We start from the raw sequence: 20,445 nt of genomic DNA, 5'->3' as shown, positions 1-20,445 counted from the left end.
GGCTGTGATGCCTCCTCGGCTCCTGCTCCCTCTTCCCTTCACCACAGCCTCAGCTCCGGCTCTCCAGCCCGGTTATTCCACCTTTGCTGCCGCCCTGCTGCAGGGCACGGAGCAGATGGCAGCCCAGAAACGTCAGGTGGCATTTGCCTTTTCCGAGCCCTCCTGCTTCCCCGTTTAGAGCAGAGAGAAATCGGATCAGTGCAATCCAATTGCAGCCGGGCCCTAAGTCTGCCAATGGGATTATGCAGATGCTGCCACCAACAGCCCGGCGAGCGCTGACGGGGCCGCAGAGATCAGGGCTTTAAAATAGCACCTCGCCGTTTCTCCACCAAAGATTACACAACTGATAAGAGGAACGATTTTCCATGGGTTGTGCCAGCTCTGACACCGGCACAGCCCCTGCAGCTCCATCCCAGCCCTGCGCGGGGCTCAGAACAGCTCCTGCCCTGCTCCGGTCCCGCAGGGTCGCACATCTCACTGCAGCACCCAGCTCTCTCTATTTTAAACTCCTGTTCCCGCTTCCGTTGGGAAACGTCGTTTTTTTAATCCCACTCTCACGGTTTTTGCCGTCATCACACGAAGTTAAACACGAGAGGCTCCTTCCCAACCCTGCCCCTGCACCAGCATCGTCATCTCTGCCTTATCTCTGTCTTACCCAGCAGCTCCTCCCCTAAATTCAATATCTCACACGCACAGGCTGCAGTTTCACTCAGGTGCTTACACAGCTCTTCACCTAATTAACAAACAGATACTACAAAACAAAGGCTTTTAATAAATATTTCTTTATTCAAGTCGTGTTTTACAAAACTCCTACCAACATCTGTACAAGGGCTCACCAGGGAGGGCTGCTGGGTCCCCAAACAGCCCCTGCAGAGCCTGGCCTGGCCAGGTGAGCAGAATTGCAGAATTTGAAGCATTTCAGTGAAGCAGCAAAATGCAATTCTATGAACTAAACAGCCTCTCTAAATCCAGGCAAGGAGCAGGGGGTGTTACCTGGGTTGAGATGATGAAATGTAAGGAATTCTTAGAGATTTGTACCCCGCAATGAAAACATTTTTTCACAAGCTGGCAAATCAATAAATGTGAATGTTTTCATCCAGGCTCTCAAGTCAGAAGTCAGATTTTTCTCTCAGATCTCGAGCTGATAAACTATTGACCAGAGAGAGCTTTGAGCAGCTGCCTCAGAGCAGCAGAAAGCACAAGTCTAATCAGCCCTGATAAGTCAGCACAGCACAAACTGCTCAGTATTTACAGAGAACTCATAGAAAGGCTATTTCAAAGTGGAAATGTGCACAATCTGAACTCCTGCACTGATTGTGTCTAATCCTGAGCACTTCCCCATGGAATTTAAACACTGGGTAAACTGACAAGACCACAAACCAGCACACTAATCAGCTAATGACAGCTACTACAGTCCTAATTAAAGGCCACAAAAAAGGGGTTGTAAATCTTTTCATTGGTATGACCTGGCCCACTGATCCCATAGGAAAATTCAAATGGAACAGACAAGCTCATGTTATTTTCCTGGGGGTTTTCTTCTTTTGAATGAACCAGTAAATCCAATAAAGGTGAACCAAAATATTGATTCAACCCAAGTTCTTTTCCCACACACATCTATGTAGAAACACGGGTTAGAACAGCAGAGCTCAGCCTGCAACTTGTGAAAATTCTAAATCTGCAGTGTGGGGCTAAATTAAGTCCAGTGTAAAACCACTGTACTGCAAATTTTGTGACTTCTTCCACTTTTCAAGGCCAGTTTGGACAGGGCTTGGGGCAATCTGATGTGGCATCTCCGCCCAGGGCAGGGGGCTTGGAAATCGAGGAGTTTTCAGGTTCCTCCCAACCCAAACCACCCATGGTTTCTGATTCTGTGGTCCTGCCAATGGAGCAGCACAAATCCTCCCACTGCAGAGACACTGCCAAGCACAACCCTGCCCTTCCCTCATCTCTGCTCCCACACCAAACTTCTCCCAGTGCAGCGAAAATCCCAGAGCTCCCTGGGCTCTTCCCCTCTCCCAGGGCAGGAGGAGCAGCTCCAGTGAGGATTCCCCAGAGCCAGGGGCTGGAAGGAGCTGAGTCCCCCCTGGGCTGTTCTGTGCTCTGAGTGGGGCTGGGAAATGCCAGAGTTTGGAGCCAGCATCCCTCAGCCCCCCGGGCCCCTGGGCAGGCAGGAAGGAGCTGCTGCTGCTCCTGCCCAGCCCTGAGGTTGTTCCTCAGCTCTGTGTGCTGTCCTGGCCACTGCTCAGACCCAGTTCTCATTTCTGGTGGGGTTTTGTTGGACACGAGCAGCAGTAAAGGCTACAAAACACACACAGAGACCCCCGAGCATCCCACAGCTGCTGTGCTGCCCTGCAGGAGGGAGCCATGCCAGCACCAGGCTGCTCTGGGACAGCACCAGGCTCCATCCCCACTGCCAGCCCCAAACCCTGCTGCAGGAAAACACCAGAGTTTGTTCCTCGGGGTGTAACCAAAAAGCAGAGCTGGCAAACACGGGACTGTGTACACAGCAAGACTTATTCATGGGCCAGAAACAGTCCCTGGGTACCTGCAGTGCTCTTTGGGTTTTACATCCTTAAACCACTCAGGTTTTCATCGATGCTGAGATGGAATTCAAAAGGAAAGTCGTTACCAGGCTGGAGGGAGGAAGGGTCACACTCGGGACTCGGCATCGCCGTCCCAGCCGTGCCAGAGCCGCATCCTGTCAGAACAAAGCACTCTTCCTCCTCTGCTCCGTGATCCATCCCCCGGGGTTCACGTCCATTTGCAACATCTTCATCACCCACTTGTCCTTCCTGGCCCCGTCAATGAACTCGTCCAGGGACAGCTGCCCTGTGGGCGGGAGCAGGGACAGGCAGATAAGGGAGGAGGAGGAGGAGGAGGAGGAGGAGGCAGGGTTCCACCCAGGCACAGATAAAATGCAAATCAGGCTCGATCTCGGGGGATCCCCCAGCTCTGCAGCTGAAGGAGAAGCTCAGGGGCTGTGACCCAGCCCGTCCCCCCTGCCCCATCCCAACAGGACACTCTGGATGCTGCAGGGCCTCACCCAGGCCCTTCCAGGACCCAGCCAGGTCCTGCAAGGCCCAGCCTGACTGGAACCAGTGTCTTCAGCCAGCTCCTGGTGCTGGGACTGGGACCTGCCCTGGGCCTGCCAGAGGATGGGACCTGAGTGGCACCAAAGCTGCCCCAGCAGTGACTCCTCCGTGTTGTACATTAAAATAACAACAAAAAGGATTTCACCGGCTCCACCAAGAGACTTTTGGCTCTGTGGAACAGAGCAGAACCAAGCCCAGCTGTCCATTGTGAGAACACAAGAGAGCCCAGTGATCTCTGGCCAGCCCAGCTCGGGTGAGCTCTCAGGAATGCAGCCTGGGCATCACTCACCATCCCCGTTCTCATCCACCAGCTGGAATATCCTGTCCACCACCTCCTCCGGGGTCAGCAGCGGGGTCCTGTCCTCCACGTCCGACCAGCACACCCTCTTCAGCCTGTAGATGGACTGAAAGCAGCTCCCAAGTCAGGGCAATGAAAGCACTGAGCTCTCTGGCACCCCGTGGCTGTGGAGGCCTTTCTCAAAGGTTGAACCTTTCTGGAAAGATCTGCCCCTAACAGCAGCTCCGATCTGGAATGGAACCCCTGACCCCGTGGCTGCACATTAATGGCCCCATGTGCTCTGTGAGGCTGCTGCCCTCCTGCTCTCCTTACACTCACTGGGCAGAGCTCAGGGCTCCCTGGCAGAGAACAAAGTGAGAATTTCCCAGATGGGAAAAATCACAGGCCTTGAGTGGGAGATTTTGCTGGCACACCTGGACTGCCCCAGCGCTGGGGAAGCAGTGCCCAGGCTGCAGATCAGGCCTGGCTCAGCTCATGTTTTGAGGCACAGTTTCTGCCCCCTTTGCCAGGGAAAGGCTCAGCCTGTATCTCCCCCTGCCATGGCACCACCTGTCCATGGTTACCTTTGCTGCTCAGCTTGAAGGGTTTTGTGTCAACCCTTCCCAGAGAGAGGATTAGCAGTGGCCTCACAGTTCTGGGCACTTCTTGGCTGACCTCAAAACTGCAGGGGGAGGTGCCGCAGACAGGCTGCCCTGCTTTCCCAGCTGCTCACCTGCCTGCCCAGAGCCACCCCAGGAGGGGCATTGCACATCCTGGGGCGCTCATGGGGATGAGCAGTGCCCCCCAGCCCCAGGAGCACAGGTACCTGGGGACCTGCTCAGCCCCACAGCACCCTTGGAACCCCATTGCCACAAACCCCATTGCGCACAGCTCAGAGCGTTGCCACAGAGCAGGGATTGCTGAAAGAAGGGATTGGGCAATGCCCACCTACCTCAACGATTTCCAGCAGCTCAGGTTTGTCTATGCAGCCGTTCCCATCCTTGTCATACACTTTGAACGTCCACCTCAGCTTGTGCTCCAGCTTCCCCCTTAAAACCAGGTTCAAGGCAGCCACATATTCCAGGAAATCAATGGTGTTGTCCTGTGCCAACACAGAAGCAGCAGCTGGGTACACTTGGCTGGGCAGAGAGCTGATGGAAAAGCGCTTTACAGCTCCCAGAAAACCTGGCTGGAGCTGCCAGGAGGACAGGGCAGGGACAGGTGCTTGCTTGGCACTCTGGGGAGGGTTTGTGGCAGCTCAGGACCTGCAGCCAGGCTGGGCTCCTCCTCCCCATCCTGCATCCCCCAAAACCAGAGTGTCTGTCCTGTCAGGAAAACTCCTGTAAATCAGGAGTGGGACTTCATCTTTTATGCACAGTTTGCTCTGCTGCCTTTTCCCCACAGCTTTCATAACGGAATTTGGGATCTGAACCTTTCATTTTTTGCAGGAATTTGGTTTTTCACAACTTGGAATTCTGAGACTAGCCTGACCTGCCAACATCTTCCAGGGCCTTTTTAAGCCCTTTCCCATAAAGTGACTTTTGCTGCCACTTCCATGAGATTTTGACCCTATTTTCAAAGGGAGCTTCAGGGAGATGAGTTGATCAGGGATGAAGAGCCTGAGTCCCCTTTTCCTGTATTCATACAAGGAACGAACATCCCCACATCATCAGGAGCTTCAGGAAAAGAATAATTTACCCATTGGCAAGTGCTGCCCAGCCAGGGCAGCTGAGAACCCAAAGCATGCCAGGCAGCAGGGCAGGGATGCAGGAGCTGTGGCTGAACCACAAATCCCACTTTCCCCAGGTGTCCCATGGCAAATATGGCAAAGGGAACCGAACCCAGAATGTCTGAATTGTTCAGCGTTCCTCTGCTTTTGGAAAGCAAAGATAAAATCTATATTTTATTACAAACCACCTGCTCGTACCTGCTACAGGACACTTCCTCCAACACAGAACAAGCCTGGGTGGGATTTTCCTGCACTGTAATTTCCCCTCTATCTCAACACAGAAACATTTTTGCCATGTGGGAGCCTTGGCTATTTGAGGGCCTCAAAGTGTGACTGCCTAAGTTTCAACTTTTTAATCCACCCTTAGTCCCTTAAGGGGACATTCTGACCTTAATTTAGGTGGAGATTTGAGGAGATAAATCCAGGCCAGCCTGTGCTCCTTCTCCTGCCCTCACTGGGGGATATATTTCTGTATAATTTTCTGTATAATATATATTCTATATATTTCTGTATAATATAGAATATATATTATACAGAAATAGAATATTTCTGTATATTATAGATATAACATCACTGGGGGATGTTATATATATAATATGCAGAAATAAATGAGTGTAGAACCTCTCAGCACTTACCCCATTCTTGTCAAAAGCCCTGAACATGTTCTCCACATACTCTGCTGCTTCCTGGTTGTCCTGGACCCCGAAGAACCTCTTGAACTCGTGCATGAAGAGGGTCCCACTGGGACATTCCACCACAAACTTCTTGTACCATTCCTGCAGCTCTGCAACATCAATCTCTCCTTGCTCCCCTTCAGCATTGGTGAACTGCTGCCCCATTTTCCTCAGGAAAGCAGGATTAAAAACAGAAGGAAAAGAAGAAAAACCCTGCCAAAGTCCTTCGTTCTTTTTCTTCTCTCTGTCCCGTGCCTTCCTCTGATGTTAGTGCTGTGTCTTGCTATGTCACCTTCCCTTTTCTGTGCTTTATTTTCTGTTCCTCCCCCCTGCCCAGCTGCTGGCAGCTCCGTGCACTCCCCAGGAGATCTCAGAGTGGCTCCTGTGCCCCGGAGCACTGAGCACTGGGCACGGATAAAAATAACTAAAGATCATTAGGAGATTCCCACCCATGAGCCCCAGAGACCTTCAGATGTTCTGAGCTGTGCCCTATTTAGAAGCAAACTCCGGGGGCTCAGGGTCTTTCTACACATTGATGCCTCCCTGTCAAAGAATTTGGGAGCAGAGGTTCCCTGTACACACAGCACACAGCCCCACTCTCTGTCCTGCAGAGTTTTCTAGGGAAAAAAGGGATTATAGGGGAAGGAACATTGATCTTTGCAGTGCTGGCTTGTGTTACTGCCTGTGGGGGTTGCTCAGGGCTTCAGTGAGATGGGGCACAGGAAAAACAGCAACTACAGAGAGGGGATCCTGAGAAAACAAACGCTTCCATAGAAAAACCTGCTGGTGGATTAAATTAATTGCATGTCTGCTGTAGGCTGTGAGACAATTAGTGAAGGTATCTAGATACACACATATCCCTCTCATTGACACATCTCCATCTTAAAGCTTTAAGCTAAAAAGAGCAGGAGTTGTTTATTTCCATATTTTTAGAGCACACTCTCCTTATTCCCTTCCCCTCTTTGTGTCCATGGAAATTCCCCCGCTTGCCCCTTCCCCTGAGGCTGATTTATGGCTCTGATGGCAAAGTGCAGCCCTTCCCTGGGCTGGCTCCTTCTGCTCAGCACCCCCCAGAGCCCTTCCTCCTCCTCACAGCCAGCAGCCTTCTGCACACCAGCCCCACTGTTCTGAACCCACCAGTATCTGTGTCAGTGGAAAGAATGACCTGAGCTATAAATGTGCCCAAGCCAGCCCAATATCTTCATTAAGAGGATTGGAGCAGCATTAATAGGAAACCATAGATTCTCTTATCCTACATGCCAAGGCCCAGATGGATATAAGCTGCTCATTTTTTGGAACTTTTTTTGGTGTTGTTTAGGTAAGAAGAGCCTCTCTCATGGAAGAATACTGGTTAAGAACCTGGCTGAAAATTGAATTTGATATTGCAGAACAGTGGAGCAATTCATGCTGCACTGTCAGAGTGGGGTTGGTCTGAATCCACTCACACCTGCAAGTGACCCAGCAGAGGTACTGTGTGTATATATATATATTTATATATTTATATATTTTTATATATATATTCATATATTTATATATTTATATATTTATATATTTATATATATTTATATATACACGCAGAGCTTTGCAGGAGTATAACACAACCTTACACCTTTACATGTGAGGATACCCAGGCAAGGTCTGGTTTCACTTAAAAGAAGAGCAAAGAGAGGACAGAGACAACACAGCAGAAGCCTGGAGGTGGATGGGAAGGGCCAGAGAAGTTGCCAGAAAATTTGAGACTGTTCTATTTCAGTTAAAGCATTTATATCTAATGATATTCTTGTCTGTCCTCGTGCCTAGAAGAATGCAACACAACAATGAACCCAGCCCTTCCTTCTGGAAGTGCTTCAGCCCCTGACTCGGAGCTGCCTCATCCACAGCAGAGCAGCTGTGGGGCTGCCACCAGAAAAATAACAATAAATCCATCCCCCCTTTTTCCTCTTCCCTAGAGCTACTGGAAAGGAGTCTGTGGTAGCCACAGCCATGTTCATTATTGATTTTATAGCATTTTTGGGATTATCTTGGCTGGTGAGGCCAGGAGCTCTCCCTGGGTCACAAAGAGCCCCAGGCCACAGAGGGGCTGCCAGGACAGGGTGGGAAGGATTTGTTCCTTTTTCCTGCAGCACAGCTGGGGAGTTTGGGATGTGCAGGGGTGAGGCCTCTCCACCATTTTGTGCTGCTCTCCTGCACGGAGCTGCCTGCTGGAATGTGAGTGCTGAGAGCACACAGCAAGACTCCACATGCCCAGGACATTGTCTTGACTCATTGCATAATTTTGTTTTGCCTTATGGGAACTTGGTGATCTGTTCCCAGGAGAGAAAATGGTTCCTTTTTGTTTGATGACTGCAATCTTCTCCATCTGGGAACAAAGGGCTGCAAGAGACCTGGAGCACAAAGCCCAGCTGCTGCTGTTGCAGGTATCATGACATACAATCGTGTTGATAAAATAGTGATATTTATTTGGCACTGAAATAAAGTAAATCCCATAGCTCCTGGTATGAAAATTCCTCTGCACATCCTCTGTGTGCTCTGCAGACTCTGCTGGAGGAGCTGCTGTCTCAGCCAGCAGGATGTCCCTTCACAAGGTACAGTTTATCAGCCAAAAGACCTCTTCATTTGATTAAAAAAATGATCCAGATAGAGGTAAATATAGGCAGAGAGAAGTAAAAATAAAAATAATAATTTCTAGAAAACACCACAGTGCAGAGGCTGGGGCAGTTTGTGTGCCTGAAGGAGCAGGATCAGTGCTCGGTGTGCTGTGTCAGAGTGAACACTTTGGATGATCAGTTACAGACAGGTAACACCAGACTGCACATCCTGCCTCATGAGTTACCCTGCATTGTCAGCTCTGCAGCTGCAGAGCCGGGCAGTTTCCCAGCCAAGAGCATGGAAAAAGATGTGCAGCCGCTTTCCCGTCAGCTGCCTACCCCAACGTGCTGCCACACGCCTCAGCACGGGCTGGGAGAAACTCAGGAGGAAAGAAAACCACCAAAGCCTGCAGAGGGCTGGGCAGACTCATCTGCTTGGCATGTGTGTCGGTGCTGGGAGGGCAGCAGAGGCTGTGGCAGAGGCAGCAGGGGCAGCTGCCTGCCCTGAGCAGCCGCAGAGGTGATAATGCAGGCACTCACTGCAGGCAGGACTGGACCCTGCTCCAGGCTGAAGCTCCCAGGCTCAGCAGTCCTCACCCAGCTGCTCTGCCACATTGCTCCATTTTTAAATACCTGCCCCAGGACCCCTCCTGCAGCTTGAGCATCTCGAGTGTCCTCCCAGCGTGCCAGGCAAGGAAGGGCAAACCCTGGCCAGGCACTGCCAGCCCTGCCCTGGTGTCCCCCTGCTCAGCAGCCCCCACAAGCACAGCCAGCCCAGAGCATCCTGCCCTTTTCCCTGTGGGACAGAGGTGTGGACAGCAGGAATGCAGGAACTTTTGTGCTGGCCTGGCTGAGGAGAGATCAAAGATGCTGCAGAGCTTGCCCTGGAGTTCAGCCCAATATCTGCCTGTGTCTCTTCCTGGCTGCTCCCAAAATTGTCCTACCACTGCATGCTTTACACAGCAGGAATAACAGGGGTGTTTTACTCCAGGAGCTGCTGTCCCCTGATTTACACATCAGGACTGGTCAGGTACCACTAAGGGAACCCCTCTCACCCAGCACAGAGAGCTCTGAGTGTCACATCTGGTACTCTGCTTATTGCCAGGAAGATTTTCTTATGTGCTGACAAACTCCGGCATGTTTCCTCTGAGTGGAATTCCACGCTGAATGAAGCCTGAAATATTTACCTTGCACTCGCTATCCAGCGAGGCAAACTTGCCCAGAAAAACAGTGAATTGTTTTGTCTCTGTGTGCGAATATCTCCAAGATTGCGTCCAGTTCCAGCCTCTTGGCCCAGGACTGAGTTGTGGCTGTAAGTCAGCCTTCCCAAAGCCAGGGCTCAGTATTTTCCACAGTGTTCAGGGTGAAAAAGGAAATTCCCATTTTTTTTTCTGGTTCATTGAAACTGAAAGGAGAAGCACTGTATGATCCTTGAAACCAAGATTCACCACTGAGTCACGGTTCTCCACCTACGAGGAAAATAAATAAGACGCGAGGCTGGAGGGCAGGAGCCTGCAGAGGGACCAGGGAGAAGCTGCTGAGCCCCTTCCCAGGGGTAGGTGTGACCCAGAGCGGGGATGGCGCCAGGGAAGAGGGAGGTTTTTAGTTTTTATGCTTTTCAGAGAAAAAAACTGTGTGCCTGTGGCTTTAATCAGAGCTCAGTTTATGGTTTGGCCTCATCATTGCCTGGATATGGATTTATACAGATGGATGGATGTAGGAGAAGAGCAAACGTACTCAGGTTGTGGTAGGGGAGGTTTAGATTGGATATTTGGGAGAATTTCTTCACGGAATGGATGGACAGGCATTGGAGCAGGCTGCCCGGGGAAGCAGCGAGCCAGTGGCCCTGGAAGTGCTCAGAACCCTGCGGATGTGGTGCCGAGGGACACGCTCTGGGGGTGGACCCAGCAGTGCTGGGTTAATGTTTTAATGTTTGGACTCGATGATCTTCGAGGTCTTTTCCAGCCTTCATCATGCCGAGATTCCACGACTCAGCTGAGTATGCTTTGAACTGCGAAAAAGCCCAGGAACTTAAAGCTTTCTTCCCAAAATATTCCATTTAAAAGGCAAAGATACTCCGCTTAAAAGCAAACTTCCTTTCCTAAACACTCCATTTACCAGGGGGGAAAAAAATAATCCCGTTTGGAAGTTTCCTAAATACTCCGCTTGACAGGAAAAGGGCCACGGCAGAAGGGCGGGGGTGCGGGGAGCTCCACTTATCCCCGAGCGGGGTTCGGGGGCATCTGCGGGAGCGGCGCGGGCGGTGCGGCTGCGCGGAGCGCACCTGGGCAGGTGAGAGGCGGGGCAGGTGAGAGCCGGGCCGGGCGAGGCGGGGCCAGGTGAGGCGGGGCGGGCCAGGCCAGGTGAGGGCCGGGCCAGGTGAGGCGGGGCGGGCGCTGGGCGAGCGCGGCCGCCGCTGCCCGAGCGCCGCTGCCCCACGCGCGGGCCCCGCGGGGCGGCCCCGAGCCCCCGCGGGACGGACCCGCCCCAGCCGCACGGACGGACAGACGGACGGGGTGAGCCGTGCGGGACGCGGGGATCGGGCGGTACCGGCTCCGGAGCCGCCCGGCCCAGGAGCCGCCGGGCGCGGCCCCGTCCCGCGTGGGGCTGCGGGCGGAGCGGGGCCGGAGCGGGGCTCGGAGCGGGGCCGGTGCGGGGTTCGGGCACCGCGGGGCTCCGTGCGGGCTCTGCAGGCTGCAGCGCCCGGCCCCGGGGCGAGGGCGGCGGTGCGGGGGCGCCGTGCGGGCCCGGGCGCAGCCGGGAGGGCAGAGCCCGCTGCGAACGCCAGTTCAGCGCTCCTTGCCCCCGGCTCCGCGGGCAGCGCCGGGCTCGCCCCGGGCTACGCCTTCCTATGGCTGTAAAGCGAGGCCTAAAGTTAGGGCAAGGCTGGTGTGTTCCCCCCACCCCCTGTAGCCTTCGGATCGCAGCTGTTACACCCCAAATCCCCACGGTTTGTGTTACAACTCGCGCCCCTTCCAATTTCAGGGGCTGCCCGGCTGTGGCGGGGGCTGAGGTGACCAGATTGGGGTGCGCAAACTGGGAATTCAAAGAGTTGATCGTGTTCGGGTGTGCTGGGGACAGCAGTGGGGCGGGAGGCAGGAGATGTACGGAGCTGTGAAATGCGGGAGCCCCAGGTTCCCGGTGCAGGGAGGTGATTCAGCGTCGGATGGCAATTCAGCCTGTTTCTCTGCGGGAAGGTTTGCCTTTGAAAAAACTAATACAGGTCCATGAAATCCAGGATAATGCAGTCAAGTAAAGGTAACGAGCAAGGAGAGGGGTCTGGGGGTTCGCAGGAGTGAACCCCGAGAAGACCCTTCCATCTTCAGAGGTTTTAATGGATGAGGTGGAGCAGGAACACTGAGTATATTTGGATCTGCAGGCGAGGAGCAAAAGCATCCGTGCAGCAAAGCTGAGTTGGGCTTCAGGATGGTTTTCCTGGTGCTCTGTGGGCTGCTGAACTGTCTGGGACCTCACCAGGGCCCCGAGTGTCACCACAGCTGACGAGGGCTGTCCCTGACCTTGGTCACTCCTCTGCAGCCCTCCGGGGAGTGCCTGCAGGCTGTCTGCTCCTTCCTGACTTGGAGTGGCTCTTGTTGGGCCAAATGTCTGCAAGGAGAAATACTAATCATTAGGGTACAGGCAGTAATTACCTCACTGACCAGAGCTGCATTAGCAGCACAGGGATTTGCTAATTATCCCTACCCAGCACCCAGATTGAGTGGGAATAAAGGGAGCTGGACAGCCCCTGGTTTTCTGCACTGAGGAGCCTCTGCCTTGGCAGAGCTGTGAGTGTGTCCAGCATTCCCCAGGTGTCTGGCATTAGTGGAACCCCCTGTGAGTGTGCCCAGCCATTCCTCAGGTGTCTGGCATTAGTGGAACCCACCGTGGATGTGCCCAGCCATTCCTCAGGTGTCTGGCATTAGTGGAACCCACTGTGAGTGTGCCCAGCCATCCCCAGGTGTCTGGCATTAGTGGAACCCACCGTGGATGTGCCCAGCCATTCCCAGGTGTCTGGCATTAGTGGAACCCACCGTGGATGTGCCCAGCCATTCCCAGGTGTCTGGCATTAGTGGAACCCACCATGGTTGTGCCCAGCATTCCCCAGGTGTCTGGCATTAGTGGAACCCCCTGTGAGTGTGCCCAGCCATCCCCAGGTGTCTGGCATTAGTGGAACCCACCGTGGATGTGCCCAGCCATCCCCAGGTGTCTGGCATTAGTGGAACCCACCGTGGATGTGCCCAGCCATTCCTCAGGTGTCTGGCATTAGTGGAACCCACTGTGAGTGTGCCCAGCCATTCCTCAGGTGTCTGGCATTAGTGGAACCCACCGTGAGTGTGCCCAGCCATTCCTCAGGTGTCTGGCATTAGTGGAACCCACTGGATCGAAGTTGAAGGCTGTGAGAGGCTGACTCACCGTCTGAGCCCAGCAATGGGATTCAAGTTGATTTGCTCTCAGTTATTGTGTCAACAAGTCATTGGTGATAAAAGGTCATAAAGCATTGTAGTCCTGAGCGCTGGCAGACGCTGTCTGCGGGCCCAGGGACAATCCCTGCCAGCACCCACCTTGTCACCCGACTCCTCTGCGGGGCAGAGGCACAAATCTCTCATGTTCTGGGAATTTGAATTTACTCTGTGTCTTGCAAATGTGTGTGCACAGCACATGTTATTAGCAGGGACTGCTTCTAACGTTAAGTGAGGTGTAACGTTAAAAGAAATGGTGGAAAGCAGCAGCACTTAGGATTGTTCAAAATGTCACTTTTTTTTTTCCTTTTCAAGAGGAATCAGTATCTGATTTTGGTCTCAATTCCAAGTCCAGGGTTAACCTGGACTTTGTGTCTTTGCAAGCATGCTTCTGAAGGTTTAATTCAGACAGCATTTTCAACATGGAGAACCAACACAGCAGAGTTTCAGGAACACTAATATAATTTTGATGATTGCTTCCTGATCCTTTGCAGCTCCTGGGAAACAGTCTGGTAATGTGCCCACACATTTTCAAACTATTATTTAAAAATGGTTTGCAGTTGAAGCCGAACATTTTCTTTGCAGAAAAGATAAACAGATAAACTGAGTTGTGTTTGGATTAATTTTGTGTGAGCGCTTGCCTCTGAATGGGATCTGCAGGTATTTGAACAAATAAAACCTGTTCCTGGACTAGTTCTTGGATAGGATTTTTTTTTAATCTTCTCCATCTCTGCTACCAGACACATTTTGCAATTCCTCCAGCAATATTCAGGGCTCATGGCAAAGGTTTTACATGTCCTGTAACTGCTTTATTAATGGGAATATTTGTAATTTCTCACCTCTGCTTCGGGATTTACAAAGGAATATGGGAGATGCACCCTTTGAGCACACACGTAGTGCAGAAATCCCCTCCCAAAATCTACAGATACTGAATGTTGCCTCTTCTTTGAGAGGGACACACGTTAATTTTGTTTGTTTGGCTTTGTTCTACACAAGGAAAATATTGTTGGCTGGCTGCAATTGTATGAGCAGCACAGGGCTACTTAACAAAAACATTAAGTAAACAGCAGTCGATTTTTAGCAGCAGTGCAGGCAGACCTGCAGTTCATGTCCTTCTGGATAAACATCCTGGTTATTACAGGTCACTGCTGTTTGCCAGTGATTATGCTGCATTCAGGGCATTCATGGAAAAGTCATAAAATGACTTTCAGAGTCTGTGGCTGTGGTAGAACAGCCCCTGTGCCTCAGCCTGGCCCCTGCACCTCAGTTAAAGCCTCCCAGTTGTGGTGAGCCTTTCTCCTCCTTGCTGAGAGTCTGACAGGACTGCAGGAGCAGAGATCAGATCAGCCCCTTCTCCAAGGTGTACGTGGAGGCTTTGGAAACTCTGCTGCCTGTTCTTGCTGTGGCTTGTTGGTGCCTTTATCTCCTGCTCAGGGTTCACAGCCCAGCTCTGCTCAGAGCTCGCGCTCCATGTGCTCGTGGAGCACAAATAATGCCCTGGAACACTGAATGTGAGCTGCTGTCCCTGTGACAGCTCTGGGCCCCCTCAGGGAGGTGTGTGTGACTCTCCCTGGCAGAGGAGTCACCCAGCTGAACCTGGATTGGTGCTCTCAGGGTGAGTACCATAAAAACAGCAGCACTTACACAGCACAGGGCCCTTTCTCGTTACGTGAATTCCGTTTCTTTGAAGCCAGTGAGGCTCAAATAACCTCCAGCAGTGGCTCTGCTGTCCCCCTCGCAGAGCATGGCCCTCCACCCGCGCAGGGTGCGGCTGAAGCCGTGGCTGGTGGCCCAGGTGGACAGCGGGATGTACCCTGGGCTGATCTGGCTGAACCGCGAGGCCAAGCGCTTCCAGATCCCCTGGAAGCACGCGACCCGGCACAGCCCCCAGCACGAGGAGGAGAACACCATCTTCAAGGTGAGGCGGGGCGAGCTCGGGCATCCCACAGCTCTGGAACGCACACAAAGGGCTGGATTGTTGGCCCGGGAGCTGGACAGGCGGCTCGGGAGCTGTTTGCAGGCACATTTTATTTATCTGACCTCAGAAAAGCCACTTTGTGCACCTGGATGCCAAGCTTGGCACTGCCTGCGATGGTGTTGAGTTCTTTAACCCTTTCCCACCACCAAAGGCAGGCTGCTGTGTTATCCTTGGTCTCTGGAAGATGACTGCTGTTGGCTTCATGTGCTCAGGCTGGGATGTGGTCACTGGCTTGTCCTTGGCAGCAAACCATGAAATGCTGTTACATAAGCCTTAAGAGGTCCACCACAAGCTCATCACAAGCACTCATCGCTGCTGTCTCTAATATTCTTATCCCAAGGGATTCACTGTAACTCCCTGCACTCCTTTGAGGAATTTCTGACCTTTGTCTTGGAGGCATCTTGGACCAATGATCAGATTTTGGGGTGAGAGAGGGAGAGGGCAGCCGGATGTCTGTGGCTGTCCTTCCACTCCATTTTAACTGAGTCCATTCCTCCTGCACAGGCTCCCTGTCAAAAATGACTTCTGGTGTTCAATCTGAGACCCACAAAACCTCAAACCCAGAACTGTGAACGTTCTTTTGGAATTTGGATTTACATTTTTTTTTCCTCCACTTTCTTTTAAGAGGAAAAACTATTAAAGTGGGAATTTCCTTTTTTGTTATCACGAGAGCTCTGCCTAAGACTTGTGCAAGAGAAGGATTTTACGGTGGATTTGTTTGGAGGTTTGGTTTCTGATAAATGCTGCTCTGTGGAGAGGGCTGGACTGAGCTGGCTGTACTTTGTCCCCAGGCATGGGCCGTGGAAACGGGAAAGTACCAGGAAGGAGTGGACGAGCCAGACCCTGCAAAGTGGAAAGCCCAGCTCCGATGTGCACTTAACAAGAGCCGGGAGTTTAATTTGATGTACGATGGCACCAAGGAGGTGCCCATGAACCCAATAAAAATTTATGAAGTGTGTGACATCCCTCAGTCCCAGGGATCAATCATTAATCCAGGTGAGGGCCTTGCTGACACGGGCTGGCTCCTGGGCAGGCACTGCTCCAAGGGAGCTCCTTCCCTCTCTGCATTAACTCTGCAGCTGCCCTTGTGCAGCAGGAGCAGCTCCCAGGTGAAGCCCGTATTTAAACTACAAGGACTTTGAACCATCCTTTAGTCCTGAAATTAAAAAAGCTGCACACAGTTGTATGTTTTCCTGCTAAACAGTCTAATATTGGCAATACTGTGTCTTACCTCATCAATACTTAACCTTCACTTTCTAGAATTATATATTAAACTGAAATTAGCATGTTGTATGGATCAGATTTATCCTTTTGTCCTGAAATTTGAAAAATACACAAATTAATATCCAACATGAAGATGATCTTTTCCCAGTGTTTCATGCTGATCATCCACCCACAAGAATGTGCTTGTTTGCAGGTTCCACTGGCTCAGCTCCGTGGGATGAAAAGGATAATGATCTTGATGATGAAGAGGAGGAAGAATTGAATCAATCTCAGCATGTCCCAATTCAAGAGACGTTTCCATTTCTTAATATCAATGGTTGGTGGTACAGACTGATGTATTAGTGAAGGTATTTGTTTGTAAGTTGCTCCATGCTTGAAGTAAAATCTTGATTTATTGAGGAGCTGTTGCCTTTTTGTAGATTCTCCGATGGCTCCAGCCAGTGCAGAAAACTGCAGCTCTGAAACTGTGTGGCCAAAGAATGAACCTCTGGATATGGAAATGCCCCCAACGGCGCTGCAGCACGACTTCTTCAGCAGCCCTGAGCTCTGGATCAGCTCCCTGCCAAGTACGTGCGTGGGCTTGTAACAGTGCTTCTGCTTTTGTGCTTTAAAACCCCACAGAAAATAGTGTTTTGCCTTTTTTCCTGTGGCTGTTTGTGAGTGAGTGAGTGAGGAGAACTTGTGCAGTTTAAATAGAACTGTGTGTGGTTTAAACATCCCTGTGAGGGTGGCGGGGCTTGTGTGGTGTCTCTGTGCTGGTGCTCCAGGAAAAGGCACACTGATGGTTTCTCTCTCAGTGACAGACCTAGAAATCAAGTTTGAATATCGAGGAAAGGAGACTGGGCCCACAACGACCGTGAGCAACCCTCAGGGCTGCAGACTTTTCTACGGGGAGCTGGGCCCTATGCCAGACCAGGAGGAGCTCTTTGGGCCCATCAGTTTGGAGCAAGTCAAGTTCCCAGGGACGGAGCAGATCACCAACGAAAGGCAGAAGATCTTCACGAGCCGGCTGCTGGATGTTATGGACAGGGGACTGATCCTGGAGGTCAGCGGCCACGCCATCTACGCCGTGCGCCTCTGCCAGTGCAAGGTGTACTGGTCTGGGCCCTGTGCCCCCTCCTCCACCACCCCAAACCTCATCGAGAGGCAAAAGAAGGTCAAGCTCTTCTGTCTGGAAACCTTCCTAAGCGGTAGGTGACTTCTGCTTCTGGAGAGCAGCTTTGGACACCGGGCACGGCACTGTTGGAAAGGGTGGTCTGCACTGGGCTCTGCCTGGGTGCACCAGGTGTGGACAGCGGGTCAGGGCCACTGCTCCCGACTTCAGGGCAGCTTGGAGCGGGTGTGTGGCAGGAGAAGGGCACTGTACACTCATTTAATGCTCTGAGAGACATCAGAGGGCCTTGCTTTTAAAGAAAGCACTTCACGTGCAAGGGGTGAGGTGTAACTGTGTGAGAGGTGGCAGAGGACTGTGTAGGTAAGACGGGGGTGATGCAATGAGGTGGGATGTCATGGGTGTTTCCAGCCTAAAGAGGACAACCCTGCAGCTCTCTGCTTTTCCTCCTAGAGCTGATTGCCCATCAGAAGGGACAAATTGAGAAACAGCCACCATACGAGATCTACTTCTGCTTTGGAGAAGAGTGGCCCGATGGAAAACCCAGGGAGAGGAAGCTGATCGTGGTGCAGGTAGGGCACTGGGGCTCTGGGGTGACGTGTGCCAGCCTTGTTTGGTTTGGGAACAATTCCCATGGATACTGAGACCTGTTACTTTCTGCTGTGGCTCCTGACACCAGGGAAACTCCAGTGACTGGTGGTTTGGGAGAGCAAATACAAATGTGACAATGCTGAATAGCATTGGTGTGTGAGTGCGTTTTAGGGCATTGTGGAAACCATCTCTGCATCCAGGACAGGGGCTCCTGCAGAGCAGCAGGGATATTCCACATGCCTTCAGGCTAAAAAAGGGACTTTTTCACCAGGTCATCCCCGTTGTGGCACGGATGATCTACGAGATGTTCTCCGGGGACTTCACGCGCTCCTTCGACAGCGGCAGCGTGCGGCTGCAGATCTCCACGCCCGACATCAAGGACAACATCGTGGCACACCTGAAGCAGCTCTACCGCCTGCTGCAGAACCACCAGGAGGGCTGGCCCATGCAGGCCCCGGCCATGCACATGGCACAGCCCCTCCCAGCACAGTGACCCACCCTGGCTTCTGGCCTTGTACATATGCAGGAGTGCTTCTTAACCTGTGCCTTGCCTCAGCCTGAATGAATAACATCTGTAAATCTTGTCATCTTCTACAGTTTCAGCAATTTGTGGTGCTTTTGTTTTGGAAGTGGCTCAAAACAGAGGGGATTACAGGAATGCTTCTAACTCCTTCACCCTTTTCAGCTGTTTGCTTAAACGACTCCTCTGTATACATCAGATTTCAATTCTGTAATATTTTTTAATCTGCTATAATACAATGTATATAAACACTTGATCATTGGAAGGGGAGAAAGAAAATAATCTGTGCTCTATTAAATCTGCCTGGACAATATCACCTTGTCTCATTTTTTTCTCTTTAATGGGGCTGTAACAGCAACCTCGAAGGCTGATACTCCTTTTAGTGGGGAGGGGGGGGGTTATAGGGATGCCTGTCCACAGGCATTGTAAATGCATATATAACAGAATGGGGTTGGAAACAATCTCTGGAGGTTCTCTAGCCTGCTGGGGGCTGATTGTTCAGATCTGTACAACCCTGAGCACTCAGTGATGGTACAGAGCTGTCAGCAGCTCCCGGCATGGTTTGGTGCTGTCCCTGCAGTGCCTGCTTTGTGCACAGGCTGTGGATACTGTCCCTGTGCCCTGCTTTGTGCCCGGACTGCGGGCATTGTCCCTGTGCCCTGCTTTGTGCCCGGACTGCGGGCACTGTCCCTGTGCCCTGCTTTGTGCCCGGACTGCGGGCATTGTCCCTGTGCCCTGCTTTGTGCCCGGACTGCGGGCACTGTCCCTGTGCCCTGCTTTGGGCCGCGGCCCAGCTCCCAGCCCTTTTCCCGGTCCTTCTCCCGGCCATGGCACAGTCCCGACCCTTTTCCCGGTCCTTCCCCGGGCCGTGCCACTGTCCCCGCCCGGCTCCCAGCCCTTCTCCCGGTCCTTCCCCCGGCCATGGCGCAGCCCAGGCCTGCCCCGGCCCTTCTCCCGGTCCTTCCCCCGGCCATGGCGCAGCCCAGGCCTGCCCCGGCCCTTCTCCCGGTCCTTCCCCAGGCCGTGTCGCGGCGGTCCCGCCCCGCAGGAGGCGGCTCCGCCGGGGCCGGGCCGCTCTCGGGCCCGCCCCGGAACCGCGGCGGGTTCCGCTGATGGCGCCGGGCCCCGGGGCGCTGCCGGTGCCGCTGCTGGTGGCGGCGGCCCGGGAGGCGCAGGGGCCCGGCCGGAGGCGGCGGCTGCCCGCGGCCCGGGCGCTGCAGGCGGCCGGGGAGGTGCTGGCGGTGGCGGCGGGGCTGAAGCCGGCGCTGCTGTGGGACTGCGGCCCCGCGGGCCCGGCCGAGCTGCGGCGCTACCTGGGCCGGCTGCGGGAGGCCGGGCTGGCCGCGGAGCGCCTGCACGTGCTGGCCATGGGCGGCTCGGCGCTGGTGCTGCGCCCGGGGCTGGCCCGGGACCGGCCCGTGCCGCTCGTGGATGTGTCGGCGGCGCGGCGGGGCCCCGCGCTCTGCGGCCCCGGCGAGGCCCAGGCCGTGCGCCGCCACCTCGCCGCCCTCCTGGGCCACCTGCGGGACGCCGAGGCCGCCGGAGCCGAGCCCGTGACCGCCAGCGAGGTCGTCCCCAGCGGCTGGAACCTGTGCACCGTGGCCGGGCTGCTGCTGGGCTACCCCGCCGTGTACACCTTCGCCGAGGGCGCTGAGAACTGCCTGGCGCTGACCCCGCTGAGGGTGTTCACGGCCCGGGCCTCCTGCCCCCGCATCAAGGATGGGCTCAGGGTGCAGATCTGCTCCTTCAGCGTCCCCGAGAGCCTGTGCGCCCAGCTCAGGGACGTGCTGGATGCCTGGTGCCAGCAGCTCAAGGAGGCTTTCGGTGCTCAGAGCGATTTTGTAGATCTCTGCATTTCCAGCGAGGTCGTGTCTCTTCCAGCGGTTGCCTTGTAAAACACGAGCGTACTCAGACTTTTTAGCCTTCCTCACTGCATCAGGGACCAAGGCAGAAGATCCAGTTCCCTGTGCGTGTTGTCCCCTGCGTCTCTCGTGGTCCTTGAGCACTGAAGGCTGAATTGTGACAGTCACTGCAGGCCGGTGGCAAAACCAAGTACATTTTCTTTTAAAAAAAACCAAGTGTGCTCCCAGATGCTCTGCTGCCTCGGTCCTGCCTGCCTGCACATCACACCCTGCAAAGTCAGTGTGTATTCATTTGCAGTGAGCAGCTGAAGGTTAATAAATGATTTGAACACCACAGTG

General features: G+C 53.3%; 3 protein-coding genes across 3 annotated transcripts; 2 read left to right on the top strand and 1 right to left on the bottom strand.

The window, feature by feature from the left end:
• Nucleotides 1–2,701: 2,701 nt before the first annotated feature.
• Nucleotides 2,702–5,937, bottom strand: GUCA1B (guanylate cyclase activator 1B). The gene is made up of 4 exons (XM_036398491.1): nt 5,734–5,937; nt 4,322–4,471; nt 3,382–3,496; nt 2,702–2,829 (listed from the first exon to the last, which is right to left on the bottom strand). Exons 1-4 carry the CDS (start codon nt 5,935–5,937, stop codon nt 2,702–2,704), a joined length of 597 nt encoding a protein of 198 aa, XP_036254384.1.
• Nucleotides 5,938–10,818: 4,881 nt separating this feature from the next.
• IRF6 (interferon regulatory factor 6) lies at nt 10,819–18,557 on the top strand. The gene is made up of 8 exons (XM_036398421.2): nt 10,819–10,876; nt 14,562–14,738; nt 15,590–15,794; nt 16,216–16,338; nt 16,442–16,588; nt 16,820–17,212; nt 17,587–17,705; nt 17,996–18,557. Exons 2-8 carry the CDS (start codon nt 14,565–14,567, stop codon nt 18,215–18,217), a joined length of 1,383 nt encoding a protein of 460 aa, XP_036254314.1. The 5' UTR covers nt 10,819–10,876; nt 14,562–14,564; the 3' UTR covers nt 18,218–18,557.
• A 799-nt stretch (nt 18,558–19,356) lies between these two features.
• On the top strand, nt 19,357–20,440 carry C25H1orf74 (chromosome 25 C1orf74 homolog). The gene has a single exon (XM_036398609.2). The coding sequence runs from the start codon at nt 19,357–19,359 to the stop codon at nt 20,137–20,139; it is 783 nt and encodes a 260-aa protein (XP_036254502.1). The 3' UTR covers nt 20,140–20,440.
• The last annotated feature ends 5 nt before the right edge of the window (nt 20,441–20,445 follow it).

This window comes from Molothrus ater, chromosome 25 (assembly GCF_012460135.2).
Source record: "Molothrus ater isolate BHLD 08-10-18 breed brown headed cowbird chromosome 25, BPBGC_Mater_1.1, whole genome shotgun sequence".
Classification (NCBI taxonomy): Eukaryota; Metazoa; Chordata; class Aves; order Passeriformes; family Icteridae; genus Molothrus; species Molothrus ater.
This window is presented reverse-complemented; position numbering and strand designations above follow the sequence as displayed.